General features: G+C 46.5%; 2 protein-coding genes across 12 annotated transcripts in view; one reads left to right on the top strand and one right to left on the bottom strand.

Annotated features, from left to right (window-relative positions):
• Positions 1-883: 883 nt before the first annotated feature.
• On the bottom strand, positions 884-26,407 carry CYP20A1 (cytochrome P450 family 20 subfamily A member 1). Of its 8 annotated transcripts, none has more exons than XM_073306484.2 (13): positions 25,917-26,407; positions 19,791-19,840; positions 19,528-19,694; positions 16,258-16,403; positions 14,830-14,997; positions 13,273-13,351; positions 12,025-12,140; positions 11,009-11,063; positions 9,040-9,160; positions 7,648-7,759; positions 3,212-3,276; positions 1,387-1,476; positions 884-1,224 (listed from the first exon to the last, which is right to left on the bottom strand). In XM_073306484.2, the coding sequence occupies exons 2-13, from the start codon at positions 19,808-19,810 to the stop codon at positions 1,074-1,076; spliced, it is 1,290 nt and encodes a 429-aa protein (XP_073162585.1). In that variant the 5' UTR covers positions 19,811-19,840; positions 25,917-26,407; the 3' UTR covers positions 884-1,073. The 8 variants fall into 8 exon arrangements, 7 of the variants coding, with proteins under 7 accessions (XP_073162585.1, XP_073162583.1, XP_073162582.1 ...); XM_073306482.2 differs by lacking the exon at positions 25,917-26,407 and adding an exon at positions 25,562-25,780; XM_073306481.2 differs by lacking the exon at positions 25,917-26,407 and adding an exon at positions 25,535-25,779.
• LOC140895826 (alpha-aspartyl dipeptidase) overlaps positions 25,590-27,525 on the top strand; it is a 39,508-nt gene continuing 37,572 nt past the window's right edge. For all 4 annotated transcript variants that reach the window (XR_012154360.2, XM_078848024.1, XM_073306490.1 and 1 more), the window contains exon 1: positions 25,590-25,957. Coding sequence is in view for 3 of the 4 variants with exons in the window: in XM_078848024.1 (XP_078704150.1) it covers positions 25,605-25,957 (353 nt within the window). In the remaining variant the exon portion in view is untranslated. The remainder of the gene's footprint in view (positions 25,958-27,525) is intronic.

Raw genomic sequence — 27,525 nt, 5'->3', positions numbered from 1 at the left:
AGGACTCTCTAAAGGGCTTTTTACTTGTAAATTAGAATATTAACCCAAAGGCCTATAAAATCAGCCCTCTCCTTTTCCCCCACTTGCTCTGCCAGCCTTGCAGTGACCTGATGACCTGATGCTGTGCGATGAACGATGTTCAGCAATCATTCCTGATGCTGATTAAATCAGATGCTGGCCTCAAAATCTGCTGGCTAAAGAATCCCTGCCTTGTTCTTTTTAAAACTGCCACTACTGTTTTAGCAGGAATTGGACAACCATTTCCCTCCCCAGCCCTACATGACCAGCCAGGGCCACCCCTCCCCACCAGCACAGTGCAGTGGACCCCCTCCATCCCCCACAATTAGGGGAAACTAGGACTCAGGTGATGCCTCCCTGCCTTCCCCCACCTCACCAGATGGCCTTGAGGAGAAACTGGAGAGGAACCAACCAGAGACCCCAGCCAGCTGGAGCTGCTGGGCTGAGAAGGAGTCAAAGCAGGGGCCTGTGGCCAGAGAACTTCCTACAGTTTTGACTGGACTGTCTCTGCCCTGCACTGATTGGCTGTTTGCTCCAACTCTCCCCCTCCCTATTCTCCAGAGCTGCTTCACTTCACACCTGCCCCCGCACCCCTCTTTTCTCCAGCATGCCCTTGCCCCTCCCTTTTCTTTCCATGTTGTTTATCCTAACTAAAAGCCTCTAAAAAGTGCATCATGAAACTAACATGCTATTTGCTGCCATCACACTCTGCTGGGGTGTTCTACCCCTTTCCCCATACAAATAATGGGCTAGCTGGAGCATTGGCCTATTCCAATACAGCAGTTCTTAGGAGTAAAACTGTAAGATTATGTTGCTTCCTTGAATGCAAAATGGCTAGAGGTCAAAATAATGTATCCAAACGGCATAAGAATTAAATCTACTTTAATATGACAATTTTTTTGAGTTACAAAAAATACCAAGAGGCTGCTGGGTTAAGAACATGGAAGGTAATGGAACAGTGATGTTAAACCCTTGACCAGTTCAGCATGATGGAGGGTTCCTTTCTGAGGTGCGCGCTCTTTCTCTCTCACTAACTCACTCCTGGCTTTGTTCACTCAGCTTCTCTTGGATACAGTTATCCATGCTTCTTCCTTTGGCGAGGTTACCAGCTCATATTTGGTCTCCATGACCTGCCCTTTCACGGGATGCAGATATAATTTCCTTACCAACATACTCAGCAGTACTGTGGCCACCATATAGGCAAACCTAGGGGGAAAGAATAATAAAAGAAAACAATGAGATAAATTCTGCAGTCACTGCTGATTCAGTCTGCCAGGGCTGGTGTTCAATGCTTGACAAATTTAACAGGAACAAGCTGTTCCTTCCTACCCCTGCATCCACACAGCCTTTTTTTTTTTTTTATCTCACCTCAACTCTGGGCACTCCTGACTTCCCGAAAAGCCCAGTAAGGAAAAGTTTTTCATAGCGGATTCATCACTGAATCTGTCTGGATCAAATCTGTAAGACAAAACAGGGACTGATTCTTCCTGGGTATGCATGCGTGTGTGTGTGCACATCTGTACACATAAGGGGCAGAGACTAATAAAATCCTAAAACTCAGAATCCCACTACTTTGCTATCAGCATCAATCGAATGCCTTCTTCCTCCTACATCATGCAGCTTGCGAAGAGCACATGCAATCTGATTTCTCTCTCCTTTCCTTCTCCACTGCTTACATGAAGATTTCCAATTCTTCTTGCCCCTCACCCGCCACTTCAAGCAGCTGGCATGTGTGTGGGGGAAGCTGATGATTCATTAGAATGAGAAGAACTTGTTTCAGCATTGGGTTGATGAAAGCTTTAAGGGAACTGCTGGTTTAATGAAAATGAAATTCCCATAATCAAGTAACCATCAGGAGACTAATAAAATGCCAGGGAGCTTAAAACCTGAGCTATGATATTATAGAAAATCCCTGATATTCTAAAATATGCAATTAGATGACTTTAAGGCAATTCTCTCTCACCGTGTATTAGATCCTTTCCATTACACTTCAAACCTTTGGCTCCCTGCCTGTGCCTATGAACTACAGCTCTGATCCTATGCCGATTAAAGTCAAAAGGAGCTTTCCCATTGACCTTCAGAGTCAGTAGGAATGGGCACTACATTCACACCCTAATTAAAAGTGTCAAATTACAGATGGTATAACAAGAAGGGAAACTCAGTCATTTAGAAAAACCTGTTGAAAGCAGACAGTCACCCACACTATATTAGGACTGGACTGTGGCTAAACTTGCTCAGGTGGGCAAAAGGAGGGCACACAAGAAACCCTCAAATACGCCTCCCCCCGACCAAGTCAACCACAATCTCAGCCCTTAATCTATTGGCAGGCAATGACTGGGTGTGTGTTGTGCTGACTGTGGACCATGGCACTGTCCTCCAGCTTCCTCTCCAGCCAGTGCCTCCTTGCCAAACTAAGGACAGTGCAGCTATCATTCTGATGTATGATCTCCTACTGCCCCTGGAGGCATCAGCTAGCATGATGCTTATAGGGCAGGAGGCCTCTCCACCCTCCCTCTTCCCCTGAAGCAAGGGTTATGGCTGTAAGAGAAAGAATAGAGCCCTTAGAACTATTTTTTCTCCCACAAGCTCCTCTGTCTTTTCTCTCAGACTAGAATCACTGATCCACATTCTTTCCTGCCTAAGCTATGTTAAACCAGTGTTAAAAATTGCCACCTGGAGGCCAAAGCAAGCTACAGCATTTCCATTTGCCCTCTGGAGCTCTAATTTTCAGGCCAGGATCCTTTTTGTTTTCATGGGTGGAAATAATGAGGTAGAGTTTCCTTCCCCTTAAAAAACAAAAATCTTTGACTGACATTTCCTCCCGTGAGCCATTGTTTTATGGTAATGAATAGTGATTTCAAATCCATTTTAATCACTGTTTTCCCCTTGCAGCAAACCAGAAAAATAGTCCCACAGTGTTTGCCAAGAGAGGGCTGTGAATAGCCAGAAATATCTGTTACTGTACTTCTTAATACACAATGAATATGTAGCCTGCAAGATCGCATTTAGAGTTACCCAAAACCCTGTCCTTGGAGACAATCAAGAGAGCTCAACAAATCTTAGCAGGGAGTTCCTTCCACGACAGGCTACTTACGGAAGGTTTGACAACCTACCCATAGGGACATTGAGACACAAGATCCGAAAGAAAAAAAAAAAAGAAAAGAACTATAATAAAGTTTCTGGTATCCCATACTTATAGGGTGATGCCCAAGCTGAGCTGTCCTGAAGCACCACACCCAGAGCATATAGCACAAGAGTCTGAAATGAAAAGAAAATAAAAAACACATCTGAGTCAGTCTAGAATACACAACAGGGATAAAGTTACCACTAGATAGTAACCATTAGACAGCCCTTATGGAAGAGTCCTATATAGAACATATATAATAATCCTATATAGAACATAATACCCTATCCCCAAACACCTTTACTTTTTTAATTTTTAAGCTATCATTTTCTATTAAATTGCATAGGTCTTTAGAGCAACTTTAATTGGACCCTGTTGGTTTCTGTAAAGGGTGGGGAATCAAGCCACTAAGTTCATATCCAGATCCAAACTTCCAGAGTGTTCATATCCAGAGTTCAAGTTTAGCCCATATTGAGATAGGAGCCAAGCACAAGTTCAGATACAGATTCAAACTTCACTAAAATTCTGGAGTGTTGGCCAGGGACCTGGTTAAATCCCATCTCTAGTACACAAAGACAAAACCTGTTTCACACATGATCTCATCATTTGTCCCACAACTAGTCAGGCACAAATGATACAAAGTACGTTAAAAATTAGGACTGAGCCCATCACCAGCATAAATTCAAGCCATCACTTCCATTTGTGCAAGGAACCTACTCGAAACTATACTGAAATTAAAAACAGAGCATGTGTGTCAGGGAGCAGTTTAATGTAAGCAAAAGGGAGCCAGCACCATCGTGTCAGCTCTGCTCAATCCAGCCAAGTACAGAGAGAGCAAGCGAGAGAGAAATGAAATCCAAACACTCAAAAAGCAGCACTGCCTTGTAAACGTCAACCTTATATGGCTTCCAAATGTCCTTAATCACAATCCCAGGGCCCTTTACTTTTATTTTTCAGCAGCTCTGTTGTGACATACCTGTTCTGAAGAGTTTACAATCTACAGGCCAAGTTCTGTTCTGTTTATGTGAGTCAGTCCCATTGGACGAAATTCATACCTGATGTAAGCGGATACAACTCTACTGAAATAAATGGAATTGAAATAGATTTTGTTCTGGTCGGTGAGTAAGGCAGGCAGCATCTGCCCATAAATTAGGATTTTATAATTTGGGGCCCAGTTCTGCCACCCTTGCTCATAGTTAGTAGTACTCTAGGGCTGGATCCATTGCCCTTCTCTTCTATGGGCTTTGCATTAGTCCTTTACTTTGCAAGTAAGTCCCATTGGAATCAGTGAACTGCATGAAGAGTAAAGTCTTTCTCTGTATCTGTAAAGGTGACAGTATCAGACCCTACTTGGTGGAATGATGACATTTAATGGGACACTAATACCAGGGGACCTAATATATAGGCCATGCTTGTGGGGTCATGGCACCATATGTGAAAGAAAGCAAAGAGTCAAATACAGTAAACATCTTAAATGAATCAAACTGTAACACAGAATCTCTATGGATAGAAATTATACTTGAAAAATAAGAGAATAGCTGTAGAAACATATACTGGCCACCTGACCGGGATGATGATGGTGACTGTGAAATGCTCAGGGAAAATAGAGAGGCTATCAAAATAAAAAACTCAATAATAATTGGGGATTTCAGGATATCCCCATACCGACTGGGTACATGTCACCTCAGGACAGGATGCAGAAATAAAGTTTCTAGATACCATTAGTGACTACTTCTTGGAGCAACTAATCCTGGAACTCAAAATGGGAGAGACAATTCTTGATTTAGTCCTAAATGGAGCACAGGATCTGGTCCAAGAGATGAATACAGCTGAACCGCTTGGCGATAGCTGCCATAATGAATGTATGTATGTATGCATGGGGGGGGGGGGAGGGAATACCAAAGAAGTCCACCACAGTAGTATTTAACTTTAGAAAGGGGAACTACACAAAAATGAGGAAGCTAGTTAAACAGAAATTAAAAGGAACAGTCACTAGAGTGAAATGCCTGCAAGGAAACTTTTTTTAAAACACCATAATAAAGGCTCAAACTAAATGTATATCCCAAATGAAAACTAATAGTAAGAGGACCAAAATAATGCCACCAGAGCTAAACAGAGTAAAAGAAGTGGTTAAAGACAAAAATGCAGCCTTTAAAAATTGAAAGTCAAATCCTACTGAGGAAAATAGAAAGGAACACAAAGTCTGGCAAGTCAAGTGTAAATGTATAATTAGGCAGGCCAAAAAAGAATTTGAAGAGCAACCAGCAAAATCTAACAGCACATTTTTTTAAAGTACATCAGAAGCAGAAAGCCTGCTAAACAACCAGTGGGGCCACTGGACAATTGAGGTGTTAAAAGAGCACTCAAGGAAGATGAGATCATTGCGGAGAAGCTAAATGAATTCTTTGTATTGGTCTTCACTACAGAGGATGTGAGGGAGATTCCCATACCTAAGTCATTCTTTTTAGGTGACAAATCTGAGGAACTGTCCCAGACTGAGGTGTCAGTAGAGGCGGTTTTTGGAACAAATTGCTAAACTAAAAAGTCACAAGGACCAGAGTCACCAGAATACTGAAGGAAACTCAAATATGAAATTGCAGAACTATTAACTGTGGTATGTAACCTATCACTTAAATCAACTTCTGTACCAGATGAAGGGAGGAATAGCTAAAGTGATGCCATTTTTAAAAAAAGCCTTCAGAGGCAATCCTGGCGATTACAGGCCGGTAAGCCTAACTTCAGTACCAGGCAAGCTAGTTAAAACAATAGTAAAGAACAAAATTGTCAGACACATAGATGAACACAATTTGTTGGGTAAGAGTCAACAAGGCTTTTGTAAAGAGAAATCATGCTTGACTAATCTTAGAATTCTTTGAGGGGGTCAAACACACACCTGGACATGGGTGATCCAGTGGGATAGTGTACTTGGACTTTCAGAAAGCCTTTGACAAGGTCCCTCAAAGCTCTTAAGCAAAGTAAGCAGTCATGGGATAAGAGGGAAGATTCTCACATGGATCAGTACCTGGTTAAAAGACAGGAAACAAAGGCTAGGAATAAATGGTCAGTGTTCAAAATGGAGAAATGTAAACAGTGGTGTCCCCCAGGGATCTACTGGGATCAGTGCTGTTCATCATATTCATAAATGATCTGGAAAAAAGTGTAAACAATGAGGTGCATGGTTTGCAGACGATACAAAATTACTCAAGATAATTAAGTCCAAAACAGACTGTGAAGAGTTAAAAAGGGATCTTGGAAGGCTAGGTGACTCGGCAACAAAATGGCAGATGAATTTCAATGTTGATAAATGCAAAGTAATGCCTATTGGAAAATAATCCCAACTATACATACAAAATTAGCTATTACAACTCAAGAAAGATCTTGGGAGTCATTGTGAATAGTTCTCTGAAAATATCTGCTCAATGTGCTGCAGCAGTCAAAAATCTAACAGAATATTAGGAACCATTAGGAAAGTGATAGATAACAAGACAGAAAATATCATAATGCCTTTATATAAATCCATGGTATGTCCACACCTTGAATACTGCATGCAGTTCTGGTCCATCTGCCCATCTCAAAAAAAGATATATTAGAACTGGAAAGGTAGAAAGGTAGAAAGAAAGGTTAAGGGTATGGAACAGCTTCCATACGAGCAGAGATTAAAATGACTGGAACTACTCAACTTGGAAAAGAGCCAACTAAGGGGAGGTGGAACATGATAGAGGTTTATAAAATTGTGAATAAGGAAGTGATATTTATTCCTTCATGTAACAAGAATCAGGGATCACTCAATGAAATTAATACACAGTAGGTTTAAAAACAAAAAGAAGGACTACTGCATACAACATGCAGTCCACTTGTGGAAATCGTTGCCAGGGGATGTTGTGAAGACCAAAAGTGTAACTGGGTTAAAAAAAGAACTAGATAAGATCATGGAGGATAGGTCCACTAATAGCTATTAGCCAAGACAGTCAGGAATGGAACCCCATGCTCTGGGTGTCCATAAATCTCTGACTGCTAGATGCTGGGACTGGACGACAGGGGATGGATCACTTGATGATTGACCTGTTTTGTTCATTTCCTTTTAAGCATCTGGCCACTGTCAGAAGACCGGATACTAGACTAGATGAACCATTGGTCTGAGTCAATATGGCCATTCTTTTGTTCTTAAATTAGGATCTTTTGTGCACAATTTAGCCCAGAGACAGACCCCTTCAAAGCCAGCAGTAGTCCATGGAAGGCCATTATAATGAACCACTAAATGCAAATCTACTCAGGGTTCTAGAATAGCCTCTTCACAGAGGAAAGGGGAGGAGCTCCAAGCTAAACTGCACAAATATCAAAGACAGACTGTCATCTTGGTGTAAACTGTGCTAGAGAAATAATCTGGTTTTGACAGTAATTGGGCACAGTGCTCCCCTTCTCCACACTAATGGGAACTTCAGAATTGCAAAGAACAAAATCAACCAAGAGGAGAGGGCAAGGTTGAGCTCCCAGCTCTGTCTTACCTCTTTGGGAATAATATGCTGGTCAATTCTTCCCTCCAGCTCCTGCAGCCGTGCGGCAATTGGCGTAAGCTTTGCTGTCCGCACCGTCTCACACAGGACCTGCCGGCAATACCTGCAAACAGAAGTCTGTGCCAATAAAGCTTTTTCTGAGACAAGCAAGTGCATATTTCTGTGGCATCAGGAATGGCTGTTCTGCGTAAGGCTGCCCTAGACTTGCTGACCCTCTGCATTTGGGATCACAGCTCTTCTCCCAGATTTGCTTCCAGGACACTCTCAGTGAGGACTCCTGGCACATTTGTAGATGAAGCAAGAGGCTTTCTCTGGGAGGTTATAAAAATATCATCTGTTCTGTGGCCAGCAGATAGCAGCTAGACAACAAGCTTCATCAAGGAGAGACTAGGAAGCTCTCTTACAACAGTATTACAGTGTTCCACTGCTCCACAGGGCCCTACAATAGCTATAGCAGGGGACTGCAGAGGTATGCTGCATCAGTGGCTGGACTCTCTGAGGTTTGCTTAAGGCATCTAAGCACTGAGGCACATGCTTTAGGGACACTGGCAAGACTCCTAATCCTCCTTGTTGAAGGTTCAAACGCACTGTGCCCTGTCCTCAACTACCACCTCAGGTCATGCCCCCACTGCTACCAACCACACCTACTTTGGAGGGCCCTAATACTGTGAATCCTCTGCACCTTGGACCCAACTCAGTAAAGCACTTAAGTGCTGAATAAAGTTGGGGACTGTGTCGTACTGCACCTTACATAAGAGGGCCCACTCCGGATTGGGCACTACTGCAACACAAACAACACCTAGATTACTCTAATTAATAATGCTGAAACTAAGAGGGTTCTACAGAAATTTAACATGGTACTAGTGAAATTGTCTAAAAACCTACACAGTTGAATAGAGTCTAACAGGGTTTTTTTGAACCATCTGGTAGAATCCTACACCAGGGATATAATTCTCTGTTGCTTTCTATAGGGTGGTTCTAACACCTACAGAAAAGGTCTCTCTCCTATTCACTCCTCTTGGACTTTTCCAAAGGGGTACATAGCCATCAACAAGAGTCACCAGTCAAGGATACCCCCTTTGTTCCTGCTCAAAGGAATGGCAAGACATGATTCAGAGCATAGCTCCCAAGCACACCACAAGGCATCTTGTTAAGGGGCCCAATCCAGCTCCAAATGAAGTCAAGGGAAATGCTCCCATTGACTCCAAGCAAACTCCACCTGGGCTTCTGATGGGCATGCTCCCTGAGTCACTAGACACACTGATCAGTGTTGCTGCTTCCCCTTCTTTCACAAGCATGGATAGGAGTCAGCCTTTAGCGTGCAGGATCACAATGACATCTTATTTAGCTCAAGTGCTTCTCCCACTCTTAACATGGACCCACCTGAGCTGCTCAATTTTCTCATGTGTAAGTGGGCCCTTTCCAAGAACTCGGTCCACCTCCTTGTAGAGGGTCTGTTGGACTTCTTGTGATGTCGTCAGGAAATAGACTGCCCAGGTGCATACTAAGAAAGGAACAAGGAGAGTGCTGGCTCAGCAAATCCATCTCCTCATTTAAGGGGGACAAATCAAGACCAGTTTTCCTTCTCTCTATCTCTGCAGTGTTACTCTTCTAATGCAGAGAAGAGGCATTAGGGAGACACATGAGATGCAAATGTGAAAGGATAACATCTGCATGAACTATAAAATGTAGCTGTATAGAATTTACCTGGTAGACCTTATTGATTCTATACTGAATAATAGGACAGAGTCTGAATGATGTTATCCAGGGATACTACAGTCTGGAATCCCTTTTCCTGTCCTAGTGACAAGAAACTTGGGAAATACTGGAAAATGATCAAACCAAGTGGATTAAGGAGGAAACAGCCATTTAATGGGTTTGGGGTGCTGCAACCTCACAGCTCCATGATCCACACAGAAGAGACCAGACAGTCCTAAGAAGGGTCAGACACTCCATACTGCTGCTCCTCCCCTAATCCCCAGAGCACAGCTCCTATAACAGTCATACTGCCTGCACACAGGCCAGCGCTCAGGGTAATCAGAGAATTTAGACAACCAGACTAGATTTAACTAAAAGGGCCCTGAGGAGTAAATCTACCAAAGTGAGGCTCCAACATATGTGGAGAAAGCAGCCAAAACCTCCCCTCCAGCAGGTGGGTCATAGGAGAGTGGACCGTGCTGACCAGGAAAGCGATGTGACTGAGCAGTTGGGGATTCACTGATTTAACACTTCCCCTCAACAGAGCTCTTATCGCCCCCTGGCAGAGCTCCGATGGGAAGGTGACAGCAATATTGTCACTTGCCTCCCCTTTTCTGCTGAATCTCTCTGTGCACAAGAGGGATTCAGGTGGCACGAGGGATGTATAACAACTCCCTGTACCATGTGGCTGGATCTGGTCTTTTGTGTATCTAGCAATAGACTTATGATATACTATCTACGCAAACTTCTCCAATAAAATTATCAGAAAGACAGACAGCTCTAATATGAAATAAGCCCACGTGAGGTAGTGTTTCCAAGCTGCAAGAAGCAAGCGTGAGCAGGCATTTTGCCATTTTCTACTCTGGAGGTTGTACAGGGGATCCCATCAGAAAATTAAACAGCCAAAACACTGGGAGAGAGTTTCCTGTACCAGTGACATTCTCTTTACGTGAGCTTTGCTACTTGACTTTCAATACTTTTCAACATCTTGGTTAAGTGCTATATTTGGGCTGTTGTCTTTGGGATTCTAGATAAGTGGACGATTTTGGGCCAGTTAATCCTGAAGAATTAGTTTAGAAAAGTTCCCCAACATAGTAACAATTTGTGCAGCCAAAAGCTTTCCATTTGGTTCTTCTTTCTGTTTGCTTTTCTCATAATCCTTATATGAATGCGAGTAACTTTTAAAAAAATGTTGATAGCATATATGCCGTAGGGAAACGTGAAACAGCCAGTCAAACATCAGTTTGCTCTAAATCTTCCAAGAGCAACAAAGTTTATTTCAAGGGATGATCGTTTTGGGCTGCTTCCCTTTGGTACAATTTCATCTAATTTAGCATCAGCTGGATGGGCTTAGAGTCCAAGTGAAGAACAGCAGCAGGAAATTCTAAGACTCACAGCATGACATGGAGGGCTGTTTATAACAGCTTAACTTCAATCCACTAGAACCCACTACCTAGAAAAGTGCATCGATTGGGCACCCGGACAGTACTGTAGAAATATCTGCCTGAATAAATTTCAAGTATAAGAGAAAAGGGAAGGGAGATTTTACTTTTCCTTTACATGAAAATAAGTCTCATCTCACTATGCTTTTTTCAATATAGATTAGTCCCCTTATCTCTGTTAGAGTTGAAAGTTGCCTGTGTTCTCTACTTACGGTTAGCCGTGATTACACACCCTGCCAGAGAGAATATCATCGTGTCTTCTAGGATCTACGAAACAAAATCTGGTTCAGGGGTACGGAGTCAGAGAAAACATTAAAGAATCTAATGACAAATCACATCTTCCATTCCACCACACTAAATCACCTTAACTCAGACAGCATGAAATCCAGCATGAAAGGATAGGACTGAACTCTCTGTAGTGATTCCACTGGAAGGGTTTTGGGATTCCCTCCAAGACCTTTTCCACTTGGCTTATCCAGAACACCTTGTCCAGTTCTGAGAGAACACTTTATTCAGTCCTCTAGAATCCAAGAAGCTCTGTGTGAATCTGGACTCGTCCTTGAGGTTTCTTAATTGGAATTTCATAAAGCTACAAATGAGGTGATCAGGCTCAGGTGTCGGAGTTGTGGTGCACCCTAACCACATCCAGCATACATAATTATAAATCAGATTATATACATATTCTAAAATATTATAATTGTGCATTATATTTACATGTTTTATGATTGGCTTACTAATTTTGCAAACCAATCCTTGTACAGATCATAAGCTGTTCATGTGCTATAAAGTGTGCTAGTAAGCAAAGTTGCAGCTGCAAGTTTATCACACATTACTCTTCTTCTTACTATTTCTTAATCTAATAGCTACATATTAGTGACAAGGCCACTTGTGAATTCATGCTTTGTCCATTGTAACTTCTGTTTCCTTATTTCTGTTTTTTTCATAGTTAATACAAGGCCTACAAAGGGTACCTAAGCAAAGAAAGATTCTTAACACTAAATACCCATCTAGTTCGTAGAACAATAAAGCAGCAAAACAGAAAGTAACCAAAAATATAATGCATTTAAAGATTGGAAGATGAAAATAAATATACATTATACTCTAGTGAGGAATCTGGACTAAACGAGATGCAAGACGGACAATTAATTAAACGCTAAGATGTAATTAACAATTGATCTAGTGAAACTCCATTAGCATGTAATGATACGTCCACAATAGCTATACATACCTGCTTGTCACTCAGGTTCCCCTGCAGTAAGGAGTCTATGAAGACGTGTCGGCTGAAGCTCCTGCCCCCCCGCTCCTTTGTGACTTTCTTTAAGACGGATTCCATCTCCATCAGAGCTTCATGCACACAAACAAATCATTATTTTAAAAGCTGGTCACCCCCCAAAGCAGCAGAGGACTCTTCTAGAATCCATCTTCCCAAACAGTCTTTCAGGCAAGCTGTCCATCCTGTGTCCATTGACAGAAGCAGACTCTGTACTGAGCCTGTTACTTAGTGTCAATCTGCAAGAAGTTTACTGAAATTTAATCTAAAAACGTACGAGTCAAACAGACAAATGGTTCAGATCACGAGAGCAAGTTCAAACAACATTCAGGGTTTAACAATCACCACACGAAACATCCTTATACTTCACTCAGATCTCACAGCCTGTGTGGTCTATAGAGTTATTGCTGCTAATCATTCACAGCATTGTAGCACCTCCTTCCTCTCACATGCTGTCTGGGGACCCCAGCAATACCCACACACAAAATAAAGGAGATCAGAGTTTGCTCTGTTGTGTCATACTGCTATAAAACTGGTGAAGGCAATTCTGGATATACATCAGCTTAACAGAGCAGAATTTGGCCTCATGTCCTTAAACACACAGCACAAGTGCAAGAAAGGGAACACCCTGTTTTTGTGGGTTTAAATTAAGTCCTTAATATTACTTTAATATTTTAATAATAATTAAAAGAGACAAAACAGCACAAAAATAAAATAGTCTGGTGTGGCAGCATATGAAATATGACATGAGAGAACCGGATGCATAACTGAAAATAGTAAGCTGTCCTAGGAATACCAAGGAAGGCATTGGTTAAAGCCACAATTCAGGACTTCTATATTCTGCTTCATGGCTAACAAAGAGGAAGAATGGTCTTGTAGTTAAGTCACTAAACAGGAACTCAGGAAATCTGAGTCCAGTTTCCAGCTCTGCCACAAGCTTCCTGTGTGACCTTGGGTAAGTCATTTAATCACTTTGGCCTTGTCCGTAAAATAGAGATGACAAAAATTCACTACCACATAGGAAAAATCGATAATGTATGCAAGGTGCTCAGATACTATGGTGATGAATTCCACAGAAAAGCCAATACATAAATAAATATGGTCAAATCAAACACCTTCATATGGTAGTTACCTCAAACACAGTAACCACCGGTGTGTGAATGAGCCAATAAGTGGGAGTTGGGGGGTGGTGGAAAAACAACTTACCATCTTCATATAGCTTTTTCCTGGTCATACTTTTGTCAAGTGACCCATCCAAGAAACCCTTTCCAATTTCTGCCCATATCTGAAAGAGGTACAGATGAATTCCATTACCCTCCAAGTCACGGGTTGCTGGCAGCTCTGCCTAACTTTATCCTGACACATGCACAAAAAAACGAAGACTTCCCCTTCCCTATAGGAGGCCTGAACAGGAAATAGGCCTTGTTTTAAGTGTGGGCACAATCACATGTGCTGCTGTGTTTGTGAGGCTGTTTGCAAAGTGCTGCTGGAACAGTGCTGAGATGATGCAGTCATGGGATTAATTACAACTGAAAAAATGATATATCCCAAGCGGGAGAAGGAAGGCCCTTTACTTTTACATCACTGAGGTAATGCATGCCTCATTTATCCACACGGAAGCAAAAAAGGTTACAAACCCAATTTTTAAAAACAAGCCTTCGCAGATAATTTTTAAGAGACCCTTATCATATCTGACAGAACCACTGGGTTCCTGTTTTTTCCATTCCATCCTCGAATCCTCATCTTTGGAGCCATCAGCATTCTGGCTGAAGTCTGGAACTTACATGATGGGTCTCAGAGATTGCTTTTGGAGAGAAAAGTGTGAAACTATGGTCTCAATTTACAGAATTGCCAAGCACCCACAGCTCCCACTGACTTCAGCTAGAGTGACATTCAGCACCTCTGAAAATTAGTTCCCAGATGTCCACTTCCTGGAGACTGAACCTACCTCTATTAGCAAAGTCTTCCAAGCCATTGTGTCCCAAGGCACAAAAACACTTTAGGGTCAAAAAATTCAACCCACTTATTCTGCATGTTAGTGTAGCATCCTATCACAGGTCACATCATTTTTACTCTTGATTTTAGAAAGGTCCATAAAGGATCCAAGATATGCTGGTCAAAGGGAGATGGCACAACATCCAAGATTCAAAGTAACTGTGGTCCATTTACTTGTAAGAGCTAAATGGCATTTATCACAGAGCCTCATTTAAACCTTTGCCATTCATTCCCAATTTCAGCTCAGTACTGTGCCTCCTGATCACAAAGTACCAATCTTGCATAATTACCCTTACAGGTAGCGTGATGGTTCTGTAAGTGTGGATGGCAGCCTCTACTTGGACTAACTGTGGTCACCTCAGATGTTCTCTTTATTCACAACACTGAGGGTTTAAGAAGGGACCAGAAATCAAAGACTTGGGATGGGATTTTCATAAGACTTTAAGTGAGTAAAGCAACCAAATGCCACCAGGTTTCAAAGACATTTGCACACACTCAGTTCCAGTAGGTACTTTAGAAAACTCCAGCCTTACAAAAATTACCATATACTTATTAGCTATTTCTTTATGTTGACCAAGTGTAAAATTTGACAAAATAGTGGAGAAATCACCAGCTTGGAGACCCTACCAACTTGAACATCCAAGGTGAAGGCCTCTGCTCCAGCATTTTGTACCCCTTGCTAAATTATGCAGTGATAGAGACTAATGCCATCAACCTGGAAAATTGACAGGATCTAGGAGAACATTCCTTGCTCTTCCCGAGACTTACTGCATCATGGTTCCTGCGGAATCGAATTACTTCCCGGTCATCTTCAAAACTACCGCCCATTGCAGTCTGTGTGACAGACTTCATGGCAAAGCCCAGCATGTGTTGGCAAAGGGGCACATGTTGAGACTCAGGAAAGGACAGCCATTTTGCTAGCAACTCTTCAGACAGCTAAAAGAAAGGAAATCAGAAAGCTACAATAATCTCCTTGACCTACCACTTCACCCCATTGTTCTCTAGAAACATACCTTAAAGAGGAAGTGTTCTCACCCAGCTCTTAACAGTCCAGACACTGGATATGGCTCAAACTTAACCCCTTCTTGCAGTTTTTTTTTTTTTAAATTATTAACTTAAAGAACAAACAGCTTAGGTTCCTGCTAAGGTTGGCTGTTCCGAAGGTTTTTCCCCATAGGACCCCTGTGAGCCTGCTCCTTCTACCACAAAGGAATGCTTAAACAGTTTAGTACTCTTGGGTTGGAGCTAATATGACTCACTATATTTGGCTGCCAGGGTGAGTCAAGAGAAGAGCTCTGCATCTGAGTACAATCCCAACAGCTGGCATCCTGCCCTGCTCCCACCCTCTGGAGATATTCCTAGAACTCAGACACTACAGCATTTTTAGTTGTATCTAATGTCTTGAAATAAACATAACCAAACCCTGTCTTTCCTTCTAAATATAGTGAGTTAATGCAAACAAAAGCATATTTATACTGTATTTATACAGTCAGATGGATACTGCCACCACTAATATTACTTTTCTCTGTGAAACTTGCTATCCAAATATTGTTGCAAGTAACAAAGTCAACCACACCTGGAATATGGGGGAAATAGCATTTCTTTCACTTTGTTTACTTTGTGCATCTGACAGCAATTTATACAACATCTGTTCCATTGAGTCCTCTGTCTTAATATAGAAAACAATAATGTACTTCATCCATGTGTCTGTCCCTTCACAGTGTGCATGAGTGCCAGTGATCTGTTCTGGAGGGGATGCCAGACCAGCTTAAGAGTGTGTACCAATCAAGTGATTTATCCCCTGTCACCCAATCCCAGCTTCTGGCAAAATTTTGTGTCAATTACCTCAAATTTACCAATCTCAGACAAGGAATATGTAAAATGTGAAGAGGAAATTTTACATTTGAGGACTTTAAGGGAGAAGAGCAAAAATAAATAAACAGACTTATAATGGAAAGCTACCTGTTCTCCATAATAACAGAAGAAATAAAAGTCCGGAAGTTATAATATTGAGATTTTAAAACATTCTCAAAATCTGCACATGGTTCTCATTCCAGCACCAACCTTCCCTCTGCTCCTTTATCCCAACCGCTATCCCCATTAACCTCTCCGGTAAAGGCCAAAGATTACTGTTCTCTCCGGGAAAATGTTACACGCTGGCCTGCACACTGCAAGCCTTCAAATCAAGTAATTCACCTTCTGGATGACAGCAAAATTACTCTGCAGGGACTTGGTCACACCATTTTCATACAGCTTTTTCCTCAGGTGACTCTCCCCCGCATCTCCACTGAGTCCAGACTGGTACCTCAACAGGGACTTTAGCATCATTTCAAAGGGATCCGCTGAAATAAACAAAAAGGAAAGTCTGAAATATCAGTCAAAACAGATTTGTGGGGGGGGAAAAGGGAAATTTAGAGAATCCTCTAGAATTCCCTCATTTTGCCCTTTATGTCCTCCCTGCTCAAAGGCTCCCAAAACTAGGGCAACCTATCCTTCTGAATAAGGACAATGAACACAGTTGCCTTTGAATTCGGTCAGTGCTACTCCTAAGTTGACAGCAATACAGGGCATTTCCTCCTTCCAGGAATGGTCTCCACAGAGCTCAAAATCTCTCTTGTTCCATGAAATCTGGGACCCAGAACTGGATCCTCCATGTGACAGTACAGCAGGCTACTCCTAGCATACCTAGGCTGTCTCCCTGGAGTCCAGTGCCACCATGCTACATAAACAGTCAACTGGCTCTTCTCACCATTTTTATGAGAACTGCAGTAATAAGTTATAACTTGTTACAAGGTCACCGGCTGATAATGTCATCAACTTGGTACAGCATCAGATGACACTACAACCCAACCCCCATGTAATGAAATTAGTTAGCAGGTTCACTTACAATCTGTTTACATCTTACCTCATGGATACAACATTGCTGTTCTACTGGTCCACAAGCTCATTTTAGAATCAATTATTTCATGGGATGGAGGCCCAGACAGAGGCATGGATACAGTGCTGCTCTTCCCCTTTCTTCTACTGCTCTGTGGCCTCGTTTTACCCACTAGCACTGCAGACATGCACACGATGTGTCAGTCAACGTGAAGGAGCTGGGGGATGTGCACTACCTTCAACAATCGTGTCAGGATACAATACGGAGAGATCTAATTCCAGAGTCTTTTACTTTCGGCTATAACACCGCTTTTCATACATCCCTCAAGTGCCACACCAATGAGCTCTTATTGCACTACTGTTACTAACACCGACTCCTCTTGCCCATCTGCAGAGGAGTGCCAGGTCTCTTATAGAAAACAGTGTCCTGTTAAATTATACAGATCCCCTTTCACCTTCTGCAGCAGTGGAATTTGTCATGGAATCATGATATGGAATCCGAGCTTTCATTTCAAAGGGAAACAAAGTTCCTGACCTTTATGATAGTAAAGGAAACATTCCAACTGTGAACAGAGTGCAAACTGATGCAAGGATGTCTGGCTGAGTCTCCAGAGAGCCTGAAACATTAGCTTGGTGTGTGAACTGCATCCATTCATCTCAGTAAGTTGGTAACTTTGAAACCTAATGATGACAATTTAAACATGACCATGGGTAGCTAGTTAGCTGCCGATCCTTTAAGTAGAAACATCCAACCAATGTACTTATTCCTACTGACTCAGAACACCTGCCACACCTTCCCCAGTGCCAAAAGCCCCACTTCCCTCCTACCCTGCTGCCAAAAAACCCAATAGAATATTTCCCTCTTAACAATTTCTATGAATCCAATGTGTTTTCAATACAGAATTTCGCTACACAAATAAAAACAAAATATACAGGACTTCTTAAAATAAGCTAAATTTAATATCTGCACTGATTGTATTATTCATTTTCAAATTTAATTTAATAAAACCCTCCCTTTTAAAATTCATTTGAAACTACCACAGAATCTGTCCTGCTGCCTTAAAGTGCAAGAGAATTCAGAGGCCTTGATGCAGAATATACACCAAGCTTCCCAATGAGTATATGGGGACTTGGCTATATTTGACCTTTTCAATTCATTCCAAGTATACATTTGGGTCACCAAAGTCTAGCGCTCATAAGAATTCTACTTTCACAAAAAATAGAATTTAGTCAGGAGACCTGTGAGATCATCTAGTCCTATCACAGAATCATAGAATATCAGGGCTGGAAGGGACCTCAGGAGGTCATCTAGTCCAACCCCCTGCTCAAAAGCAGGACCCATCCCCAATTAAATCATCCCAGCCAGGGCTTTGTCAAGCCTGACCTTAAAAACTTCCAAGGAAGGAGATTCCACCACCTCCTTAGGCAACGCATTCCAGTGTTTCACCACCCTCCTAGTGAAAAAGTTTTTCCTAATATCCAACCTAAACCTCCCACACTGCAACTTGAGACCATTACTCCTTGTCCTGTCCTCTTCCACCACTGAGAATAGTCTAGAACCATCCTCTCTGGAACCACCTCTCAGGTAGTTGAAAGCAGCTATCAAATCCCCCCTCTTCCGCAGACTAAACAATCCCAGTTCCCTCAGCCTCTCCTCATAAGTCATGTGTTCCAGACCCCTAATCATTTTTGTTGCCCTTCGCTGGACTCTTTCCAATTTATCCACATCCTTCTTCTAGTGTGGGGCCCAAAACTGGACACAGTATTTCAGATGAGGCCTCACCAATGTCGAATAGAGGGGGATGATCACGTCCCTCAATCTGCTCGCTATGCCCCTACTTATACATCCCAAAAGGCCATTGGCCTTTTTGGCAACAAGGGCACACTGCTGACTCATATCCAGCTTCTCGTCCACTGTCACCCCTAGGTCCTTTTCCGCAGAACTACTGCCTAGCCATTCGGTCCCTAGTCTGTAGCTGTGCATTGGGTTCTTCCGTCCTAAGTGCAGGACTCTGCACTTATCCTTATTGAACCTCATCCTGTCCTGGGTTCTTCTCTTCCCTACAATACAACACACATTACTTTGTCCAATCTATTTTAAAGTGACCCAAAGTGAAGGGGCTTCCATTTTCACTGGGGAGACAGTGTAACAGAGCTCACAGTCAAGGTTTTCCTGATATTCAGCCTCCATTTTCCCTGGTGAGACTACCTATAAAGGTCAGAGGTTGGGTAGCTTATTCTTCATGACCATTCTGGCTTTGGCATCTCTGTTTAATGAGGAGTGGTTTGTGATGTGGATACTTGCTCACTGGGAAGTGGACACAGATCACCAAACTCATTTTATAAAGACCACTGGATGGTTACAATGTTTTGTCACTTAAATGGAATCTCTGTAAGCAGTAGCAGAGACTCAAGATCACACCACTCATTCAGTTTCAAGATAAATCTCACTCCTTTAAATACCGTGAATGAAATCCTACCTCCCTCAGAATCAATGGCAAAACCTCGTTTACTTCAGTGGAGCCAGGATTTAACCCTGGGTAAAAGCAAACAGAGAAATGAATCTGAGAGAAAGCAAATTAAACTTACATGTCCTGTTAGGGTTAATGTGTTGTTTTAGGAGATCAATGGACCCCACGCTGACCACAAGGCGTCTTCCAAACCAGAAAGAGACAACAGGGCCGTACTTCTCATGCAGATTCACCAGGAACTCATGCAGGCTGCCACTGGTTACAATGTCTGGCAAGTTCCCATCTCTGAGGGAAGAGTAACAGGAATAAAAAACACCCTTCTATGAACAATATCAGCAATGAAGGTTAAATAAAATTAATGGGAAGGAGGAAGCCACTTACTTTTCATCTGTTGGAGTCATCCCTGGGATACCTGAAGCTTGTCTAGAAGCCTAAGAGGAAAGAAAATGATGCTCAAAGTTCTGCATCAGCCTCAGAAGATGAACATTTTAGCATCTATTGGCCTGTTGCTTCAAGCTTTTCATATCAGTTTAAAAGACCAGTTTGCCAGCTTATAACCCTTCACTGAATTAATAATTTGATAACAGGACAAAATTGTTTTTCCCCCCTTCTCTCCCTCCCCTAAATAGTCCAATACGCACAGAAATTAGGCACTCTCCCTGTGTATTAAGGTGAGATAATGGAAAACCACATATAACTCAATACCAATAGCATTTTTTGAACATGGACACCAGAGTGTTGACTCAACAGCTTGTCACTTGCCCCTCCAAAGTGATGGTAGGTTTTTTAGAACCATAGTTTTATCAATTTTATGATGGTTAAAAACAGTGTGAAAGAATCCTTTTTTTAAAACCAGAAAACTGTTTTTTGAGAATATCTTCCATCACCGAAAACTTTTTGTCTAAAATAGCCACTATTATCATGCAACCTGCAGAAACACTGTGGTGCTCTCTGCAGCCACTTTTAGCTAACACCATTCCTAATGCAATCTCGACATCAAGAACGCCTGCCCCATACAGTTCTGTTCTAAACTCAAAACACTGGCACTAAGCAAAAACCAACAGTTTGCTTAAGCATCTCCGGTTAAAAAACTGAGAAAAAAAATCAGCGCTTGTCAAATAGTGATGCCACATTTGCAGTGGAAAACCCCTATTTTGTTTAAATATCAACAAGGTAGAGGTTAAAAAAAAATCTATTAAAAATGTTTCAGTGCATCATTTGAAAGAAAAATAAATTCCAAAACTTGCAAAATACATCCCTCGGCCTGAAACCTGCAAAAATTTACACAGGTGCTTAACAAGCATGTTTGTGATCCCACTGATTTAAATAGGATCACTCATCTACTCAAAGAGAAGCACCTACCACAGACATTTTACCCACAGGGCCTTGATCCAGCAGTGGAGACCTGCACAAGGGTCTGCCCGTGAAGAGTTTATTGCAGTGTACTAAAGCACTTATTGGGAGAAGGGAATCATTGTCCAGAATAGTGCTCCACAGCAGTATTTTATTACATCTAAATTATACTAATTTTCCAAACTTCCATGGACCGTAGGTTCTAAGGCCCCGTCTACACTGGCAAGTTTGTGCACACTAAAGTGGCTTTGAGCGCAGTAACTCCCGAGGTGTACTCACTGCCAAGCCACTTAGTGCACAGAAGCTGCGCAGACGCAGCACTCTACAAAATACCACCTCGACAAGAGGCGTACAGCTGTCTGCGCCGTGGCTACAGTGCTGTACACGGTGTAGACACTGTGGTGATTACAGTGCCGCAATTGGCCTCCGGGACATGTCCCACAATGCCTGTTCTCACCAATCTGGCCATCGGTTTGAACTCTACTGCCCTGCCCCCAGGTGACCAACCGTCAGTCCCACCCCGTACATTCCTTTGCAAATTTGAAAGTCCTCGTCCTGTTTACTCGGCGATGTGTGCAGTGGTCTCAGCGCATCTTTCCAGGTGGCCATGCCTGCTCCAGGGACCAGGTGATACCCCGCTTGGAGCAATGCCGAGCTGCTGGACCTCATTGGTATTTGGGGAGAGGAGGCTGTGCAGTCCCAGCTGCGCTCCAGCCGTAGGAATTATGATACCTACAGACAGATTTCTAGATGCATGATAGAAAACGGCCAGGAGCAGGACACATTGCAGTACACGGTCAAAGTGAAGGAGCTGTGGAACGCCTACCACAAGGCGCAGGAGGCAAACCGCTGCTCCAGTGCTGTGCCCAGGAGATGCAAGTTCTACAAAGAGCTGGACGCGATACTCGGTGGTGACCCCATCTCCACTGCAAAGTCACCTATGGATACTTTGTTGGCTTCATTGCTAGTCGAGAGTGGACTGAGCCAGGAGAAGGCAATCTTGGATGAAGAGGGGGACCCAGAGGCAGAGGATGACTCAGAGGCCAGAGATGCATGCAGTCAAAAGCTCTTTTCTACCCTGGAGGAGCCTAGCCAGTCACAGCAGACGGATATTCGCAAAGTGCCAACAGGAGAGGAGGCCCCTGGTAAGTGGATCTGATTTTGGGAATTGCTAAAGCGAGTTATTGGGGGCAGGATTGTTGCAGAAAGCAGGCTTGTCTCCCACTTCATGCCTAGTTTGTGTGGAGAAATAGGCTGTTGATACACTCCCTCACTTCACGTGGATCTCCCTCAGGAGACTCTCTCCAGGAAACTCTCATGGAAATACTGGGAAATCTGCTCCCGCAGGTTCCTCAGCAGAGCTGCTTTCTTTCTTGCCCCATTAACGGTAACTTTCCCGCACCACTGTGCCATCACAGGGAGGGGGGGGGGGGAGAGACCATAGCGGCACACAGGCTAGCTGCACAGGGGCCAGGGCTTAAACCGCAGGCTTGGAGAACACTCTCCCTCGATTCCCTGCTCACCCTCAGCAGGGAGATATCTTCCAAAATGATCACCTCCTGTGGAAAGTGTGGGGACAGGAATGATTATCAGGCCCCCCATACAGTGCTGGCTCTCCCCAAGTGACCAAGGGCCACGTGCCCAGTGTACAGCAGGGTCCAGGAACAGTGATTTACCCTGCCCCTGTGGCTATTCACCATTCTGGCAAAAACAAAAAACAAAGAGGAGTACTAGTGGCACCTTAAACACTAACTCCTCGTTGCTTTTCTGGATACAGACTAACACGGCTACCACTTTGAAACCTACCACCATTTTGGGGGTCTTGTGGCTTGTGTGCGCTTGCCTGGGGTCAGCCAGTTAGTGTTAGGTGTGTGAGTAATGGCTGTGTTTTAAAGCACTGAAACAACGTTGTCTGTGTTGCAAACAATACTGCTTCTGTAAAATGTTGCATTTAAACTTCACAGATATGACCTTGGAAGGCCAGCCTCCCTTATCGGCGGCAGAACAGTTGCGAAGAATTAGAAAGCGTCCCAAGAACAACTAAGGAGGACTTGTGTGTGAGGTTATGATGCACTCCGCTGCCAAGAAAAAGGAACTGAATGAGTGGCGGGACAGCGAGAAGAGGGAACGAAAGGAGAACGCAGCACACCAGAAAGAAGCCAAGGGGCGGCTCTTAACACTTATGGAGCACCAAGGGGACAGGCTCTAGGCGATATTAGCTCTTCAAACCGAGAAGCTCCACGCCCGTCCTGCCCTGCAGCCATTGTCACAAAACTCTTTCCCATGCGCCCGCCCCACACCACCAACACACTCTTATCAACCTCCTGGCTCCACTTTCTACCAGCAGCATTCCACCCCTCCTGCCACACAATCCAGCAGTGTGGACTCCCAATACCCACTGCACTCAAGACCCATCCATCTGCACTTTGGCCTTGATGAAGTACAGCACCCGCTGCATCATACTCCAAAGGAGAAGAGTGGGCATGATACCTGGACATACACAAATTTATATCTGTCCCAGGACCCCTTCTCCCCATGAGACCTTCCATTTCCTCATCCCCCTCCCTGTTGATAAATTTTTTCATTTGACTCTCTCCTCTGGTTGTTGTCTTTCAACACAAGAATTGTGTTTGTTTGAAAGCAATCTTTATTCTATTAAGGGAAAGCAAAAAGAGCACTGCAAAACAACATACAGTTATGTTAAGGCCCCTTATTGCATCATGTGCACCAATCACCTCCTAGCATTACAAGCACTGCAATCCCGAGCATAGCAACAAATATTAGTGGCTTTCAGCTTCAAATGGCTGCCTCAAAGCATCCCTGTTCCTTATGGCCCTGCGCTGTGCCCCTCTAATGGCTCTGGTCTCCGGCTGTCCAAACTCAGCCTCCAGGCGCTGAGACTCTGCCGTCCAGCCCTGAGTGAAGCTTTCACCCTTCCCTTCACAAATATTATGGAGTGTACAGCACGCGGCTATAAGCATCTTCTGGTTCGGGAAGAAAGTCCCTGCTTGCAGCTTCTTGAACAGGCCAGTGTTCCGAAAGATGCGTGCGGCGTGCGCCTTTCTGGACCAGCCTGCATTAATGTCTGTGAAACACCCACGGTGATCCACAAGCACCTGGAGAACCATTGAGAAATACCCCTTGCGATTAACGTATTTGGTGGCTAGGTGGTCTGGTGCCAGAAGTGGAATGTGCATGCCATCTATTGCCCCTCTGCAGTTAGGGAAACCCATTTGTGCAAAGCCATCTACAATCTCACGCACGTTGCCCACAGTCACGGAGCAGGATGTGATTAATGGCCCTGCACACTTGCATCAACCCGACTCCAACGGTCGACTTTCCCACACCTAACTGGTTAGCGACAGATCGGTAGCAGTCTGGAGTAGCCAACTTTCACAGTACAATCGCCACTTGCTCCTTGCTGCAGCACCTGAAGTGGGCACTGAGGGGTGCTGGACGCAGACCCAGCAACAATAACTCACTGCATGGAATAAAGGTGCAGTCGGGTGGCCAGGGACACACATTCAGCACCACCTCACCCCAGCTGCTGCTCCAGGGTATGACATACCTCGCCCTCGCCTCCCTGGGCATTTCCATGGCATGAAGCTAGCTGCTGAAAACAGGCAGGGAGGGGAGAGCCCTGGACATGGTGCAGATGCCCCCACACCCAGACGGGATATTGGGGGGTGGGTGAAGGGCAGTTCAGGAAGGATGGAGATAATGCATCTCAATGGGGGGGAGGGGATTCGGCCTTCCCGTTGCCCTGCCCCGCAACAGTTGCCAGGCACAGGTAGGACATGACCCCCCACCCCCGCGGCAGTTACCGGGCACAGGCAGAGCACAGCCCCCGCCCCCGGTGGTTACCGGGCACAGGAAGAGCACGGCCCGCCCCACCCCGCCCCGCGGCAGTTACCGGGCACAGGAAGAGCACGGCCCGCCCCGCCCCGCCCCCCGCGGCGGTTACCGGGCACAGGTAGAGCACGGCCCGCCCCGCCCCGCCCCGCGGCAGTTACCGGGCACAGGAAGAGCACGGCCCGCCCCGCCCCCCGCGGCAGTTACCGGGCACAGGAAGAGCACGGCCCGCCCCGCCCCCCGCGGCAGTTACCGGGCACAGGAAGAGCACGGCCCGCCCCGCCCCGCGGCAGTTACCGGGCACAGGAAGAGCACGGCCCGCCCCGCCCCGCGGCAGTTACCGGGCACAGGTAGAGCACGGCCCGCCCCGCCCCCCGCGGCAGTTACCGGGCACAGGAAGAGCACGGCCCGCCCCGCCCCCCGCGGCAGTTACCGGGCACAGGTAGAGCACGGCCCGCCCCGCCCCCCGCGGCAGTTACCGGGCACAGGAAGAGCACGGCCCGCCCCGCCCCCCGCGGCAGTTACCGGGCACAGGAAGAGCACGGCCCGCCCCGCCCCGCGGCAGTTACCGGGCACAGGTAGAGCACGGCCCGCCCCGCCCCGCCCCGCCCCGCCCCCCGCGGCAGTTACCGGGCACAGGAAGAGCACGGCCCGCCCCGCCCCGCCCCGCCCCCCGCGGCAGTTACCGGGCACAGGAAGAGCACGGCCCGCCCCGCCCCGCGGCAGTTACCGGGCACAGGTAGAGCACGGCCCGCCCCGCCCCGCCCCGCCCCCCGCGGCAGTTACCGGGCACAGGAAGAGCACGGCCCGCCCCGCCCCGCGGCAGTTACCGGGCACAGGAAGAGCACGGCCCGCCCCGCCCCCCGCGGCAGTTACCGGGCACAGGAAGAGCACGGCCCGCCCCGCCCCGCGGCAGTTACCGGGCACAGGTAGAGCACGGCCCCCACCAGGATGAGCAGGAAGGTAACGGCGAAGATCGCGAAGTCCAGCATGGCGCAGGCCGTGCGCGCCTCACCAGGGGGCTTCTCCACGTCCCCGCACCGGTCGATCGGCAGCTCTGCATCCTGGCTGAACAGACCAGAGGAATCGAGCGCGGCGTGGCGCACGCAGGGTTCCCGCCAGGCCCCTCCCCGCAGCTGCAGGGGCCGGCCTCCGCGAGCGCGGGGAGCCGCAGAGCTGCCAGGGGCGGGGCCGAGGGGGAGGGGCCGCGGCCGCGCGCTGGCTTCCGCCCGCCCCGCTCCGATGGGGGCCCCGCGGCGGCTGCTGCTGGTCTCCAACTCCACCCTGCGCGGCGGGGGGTACCTGGGCCACTGCGAGCAGCAAGTCAGGCGCTTCCTCGGGCAGTAGGTGCCAGCGACCCCCGCCTCGGCTCTCGTGGCTCCTGGGGCCAGGGGCTGTTCGCACCCGCCTTCAGCCGGCCCCCGCTAGCGCCTGCGGCTTGTGCCCCCCCCCCCGGTGCTGTCCTGGGCTCTGGGCGCGGCGCCTGCTGCTGACGCCCGCCGGGGGCTGGCGCGGGGCAGTGGCCTGAGCGGAGAGTCCGTGACTCGCTCCCGCGAGACCCCCCCACCCCCCTCGGCGGGGCTGTCGGCCTTTAGCCCGGGGGCCCGGACAACCAGCAGCGCCTTCCAGGCGTGCCCCAAGCCTGGCGCTTTCCGGAGCTGCCGCCGGAGCCTGGCTGCCCGGTTCCCGAGCCTTCCCCTGGGCGGCGCTGACCAATCCCCGCCGGAACGCCGGTCTCTGCGCCAGGGTGTAAACTCGTGGCAGCCGCCTGTGTGTGGCGGCTAAGCGCCGGCGGCGTGTGCTGGCCTGTGCGCGCCGTCGCGGCGTGGATCCGCCTTGGCGCTCTAGCGCAGGGAGCATAGTGGCGACGTTTTAGGCAGGCATGGCCGTGTGGCGGGGGGGAGAGGCTAGTGCGTGCGGTGGAAGGGCCGCCTGGACCCTGAGGCGCAGCTGGATTCCTGGTGTAGACACTGGGGTCGCATTGGGACTCGGGCCCTTCTAGGGGCATGTGGAGAGCTGGACAAGAGACTGGTACGCTGGGAAACAATGTTGCCGTGTTTAGTTTTCAGAGAGATTCGTAGGGCTGAACACAGGCTGATGGAAATGGGAGTGTAAATCACGTGTCACACAGCGGGCATAAGTTAGTCACAGGCTGAACTTTATTCATTTTTAAAAGGTTGTTAGGACCCATTATCACAGGGGTGGGCAAACTTTTTGGCCCGAGGGCCACATCTGGCTGTGGAAATGGTATGGCAGGTCATGAAAGCTCATGAAATTGAGGGTTGGGGTGCAGGCTCTGGCTGGGGGTGCAGGCTGTGGAGTGGGGCCAGAAATGAGGAGTTCAAGGTGTGAGAGGGGGCTCCGGGCTGGGGCAGGGGGTTGGAGTCTGGGGTCGGGGGCTGAGGGCTCCAGCTGGGGGTGTGGGCTCTGGGGTGGGGCTGGGGATGAGGGGTTGGGAGTGCAGGAGGATACTCCAGGCTGGGACCGAGGGGTTTGGAGGGTGGGAGAGGGATCCAAGCTGGTGCAGGGGGTTAGTGCACGGGAGGGGATCAGGGGTGCAGGATCCTGGCAGCACTTAACTCAAACAGCTCCCGGAAGTAGCAGTATGTCCCTCCTCCAGCTCCTATGCGGTGACGTGGCCAGGCAGCTGCCCCATTTGCAGGTGTCACCCCTTCAGCTCCCATTGGCCGCAGTTCCCAGCCAATGGGAGCTGTGGGGGCGGCGGCAGGGTGCAGAGCCCCCTGACTGCCCTACATGTAGGAGCCGGAGGGGGGACATGTGGGAGCTGCGTGGAGCCATTGCACGCACAGAATGGGATAAGCCCCCAACCCCACTATCCGGCTGGAGCGATGGAGCAGTGCAAGCCCAGGAGCTTGAGGGTCAGATTAAAATTTCTGAAGGGCCGGATGCA

The sequence above is a fragment of the Lepidochelys kempii genome, chromosome 11 (assembly GCF_965140285.1).
Source record: "Lepidochelys kempii isolate rLepKem1 chromosome 11, rLepKem1.hap1, whole genome shotgun sequence".
Lineage (NCBI taxonomy): Eukaryota > Metazoa > Chordata > Testudines > Cheloniidae > Lepidochelys > Lepidochelys kempii.
The sequence above is the reverse complement of the archived record's forward strand: the minus strand, read 5'-3'. Positions and strand labels throughout refer to the sequence as shown.

What these genes read in the sequence shown, in the direction of transcription:
- CYP20A1 (XM_073306481.2), bottom strand. Translation starts at nt 25,606, where the DNA reads ATGCTGGACTTCGCGATCTTCGCCGTTACCTTCCTGCTCATCCTGGTG. An exon ending in ATGACTCCAACAGATGAAAA is followed by an intron (nt 19,695 to 19,790) that starts GTAAGTGGCTTC and finishes CTCTTCCCTCAG; the next exon opens with AGATGGGAACTTGCCAGACA. An exon ending in GTGTGTAATCACGGCTAACC is followed by an intron (nt 9,161 to 11,008) that starts GTAAGTAGAGAA and finishes TTCCTTTCTTAG; the next exon opens with TATGCACCTGGGCAGTCTAT.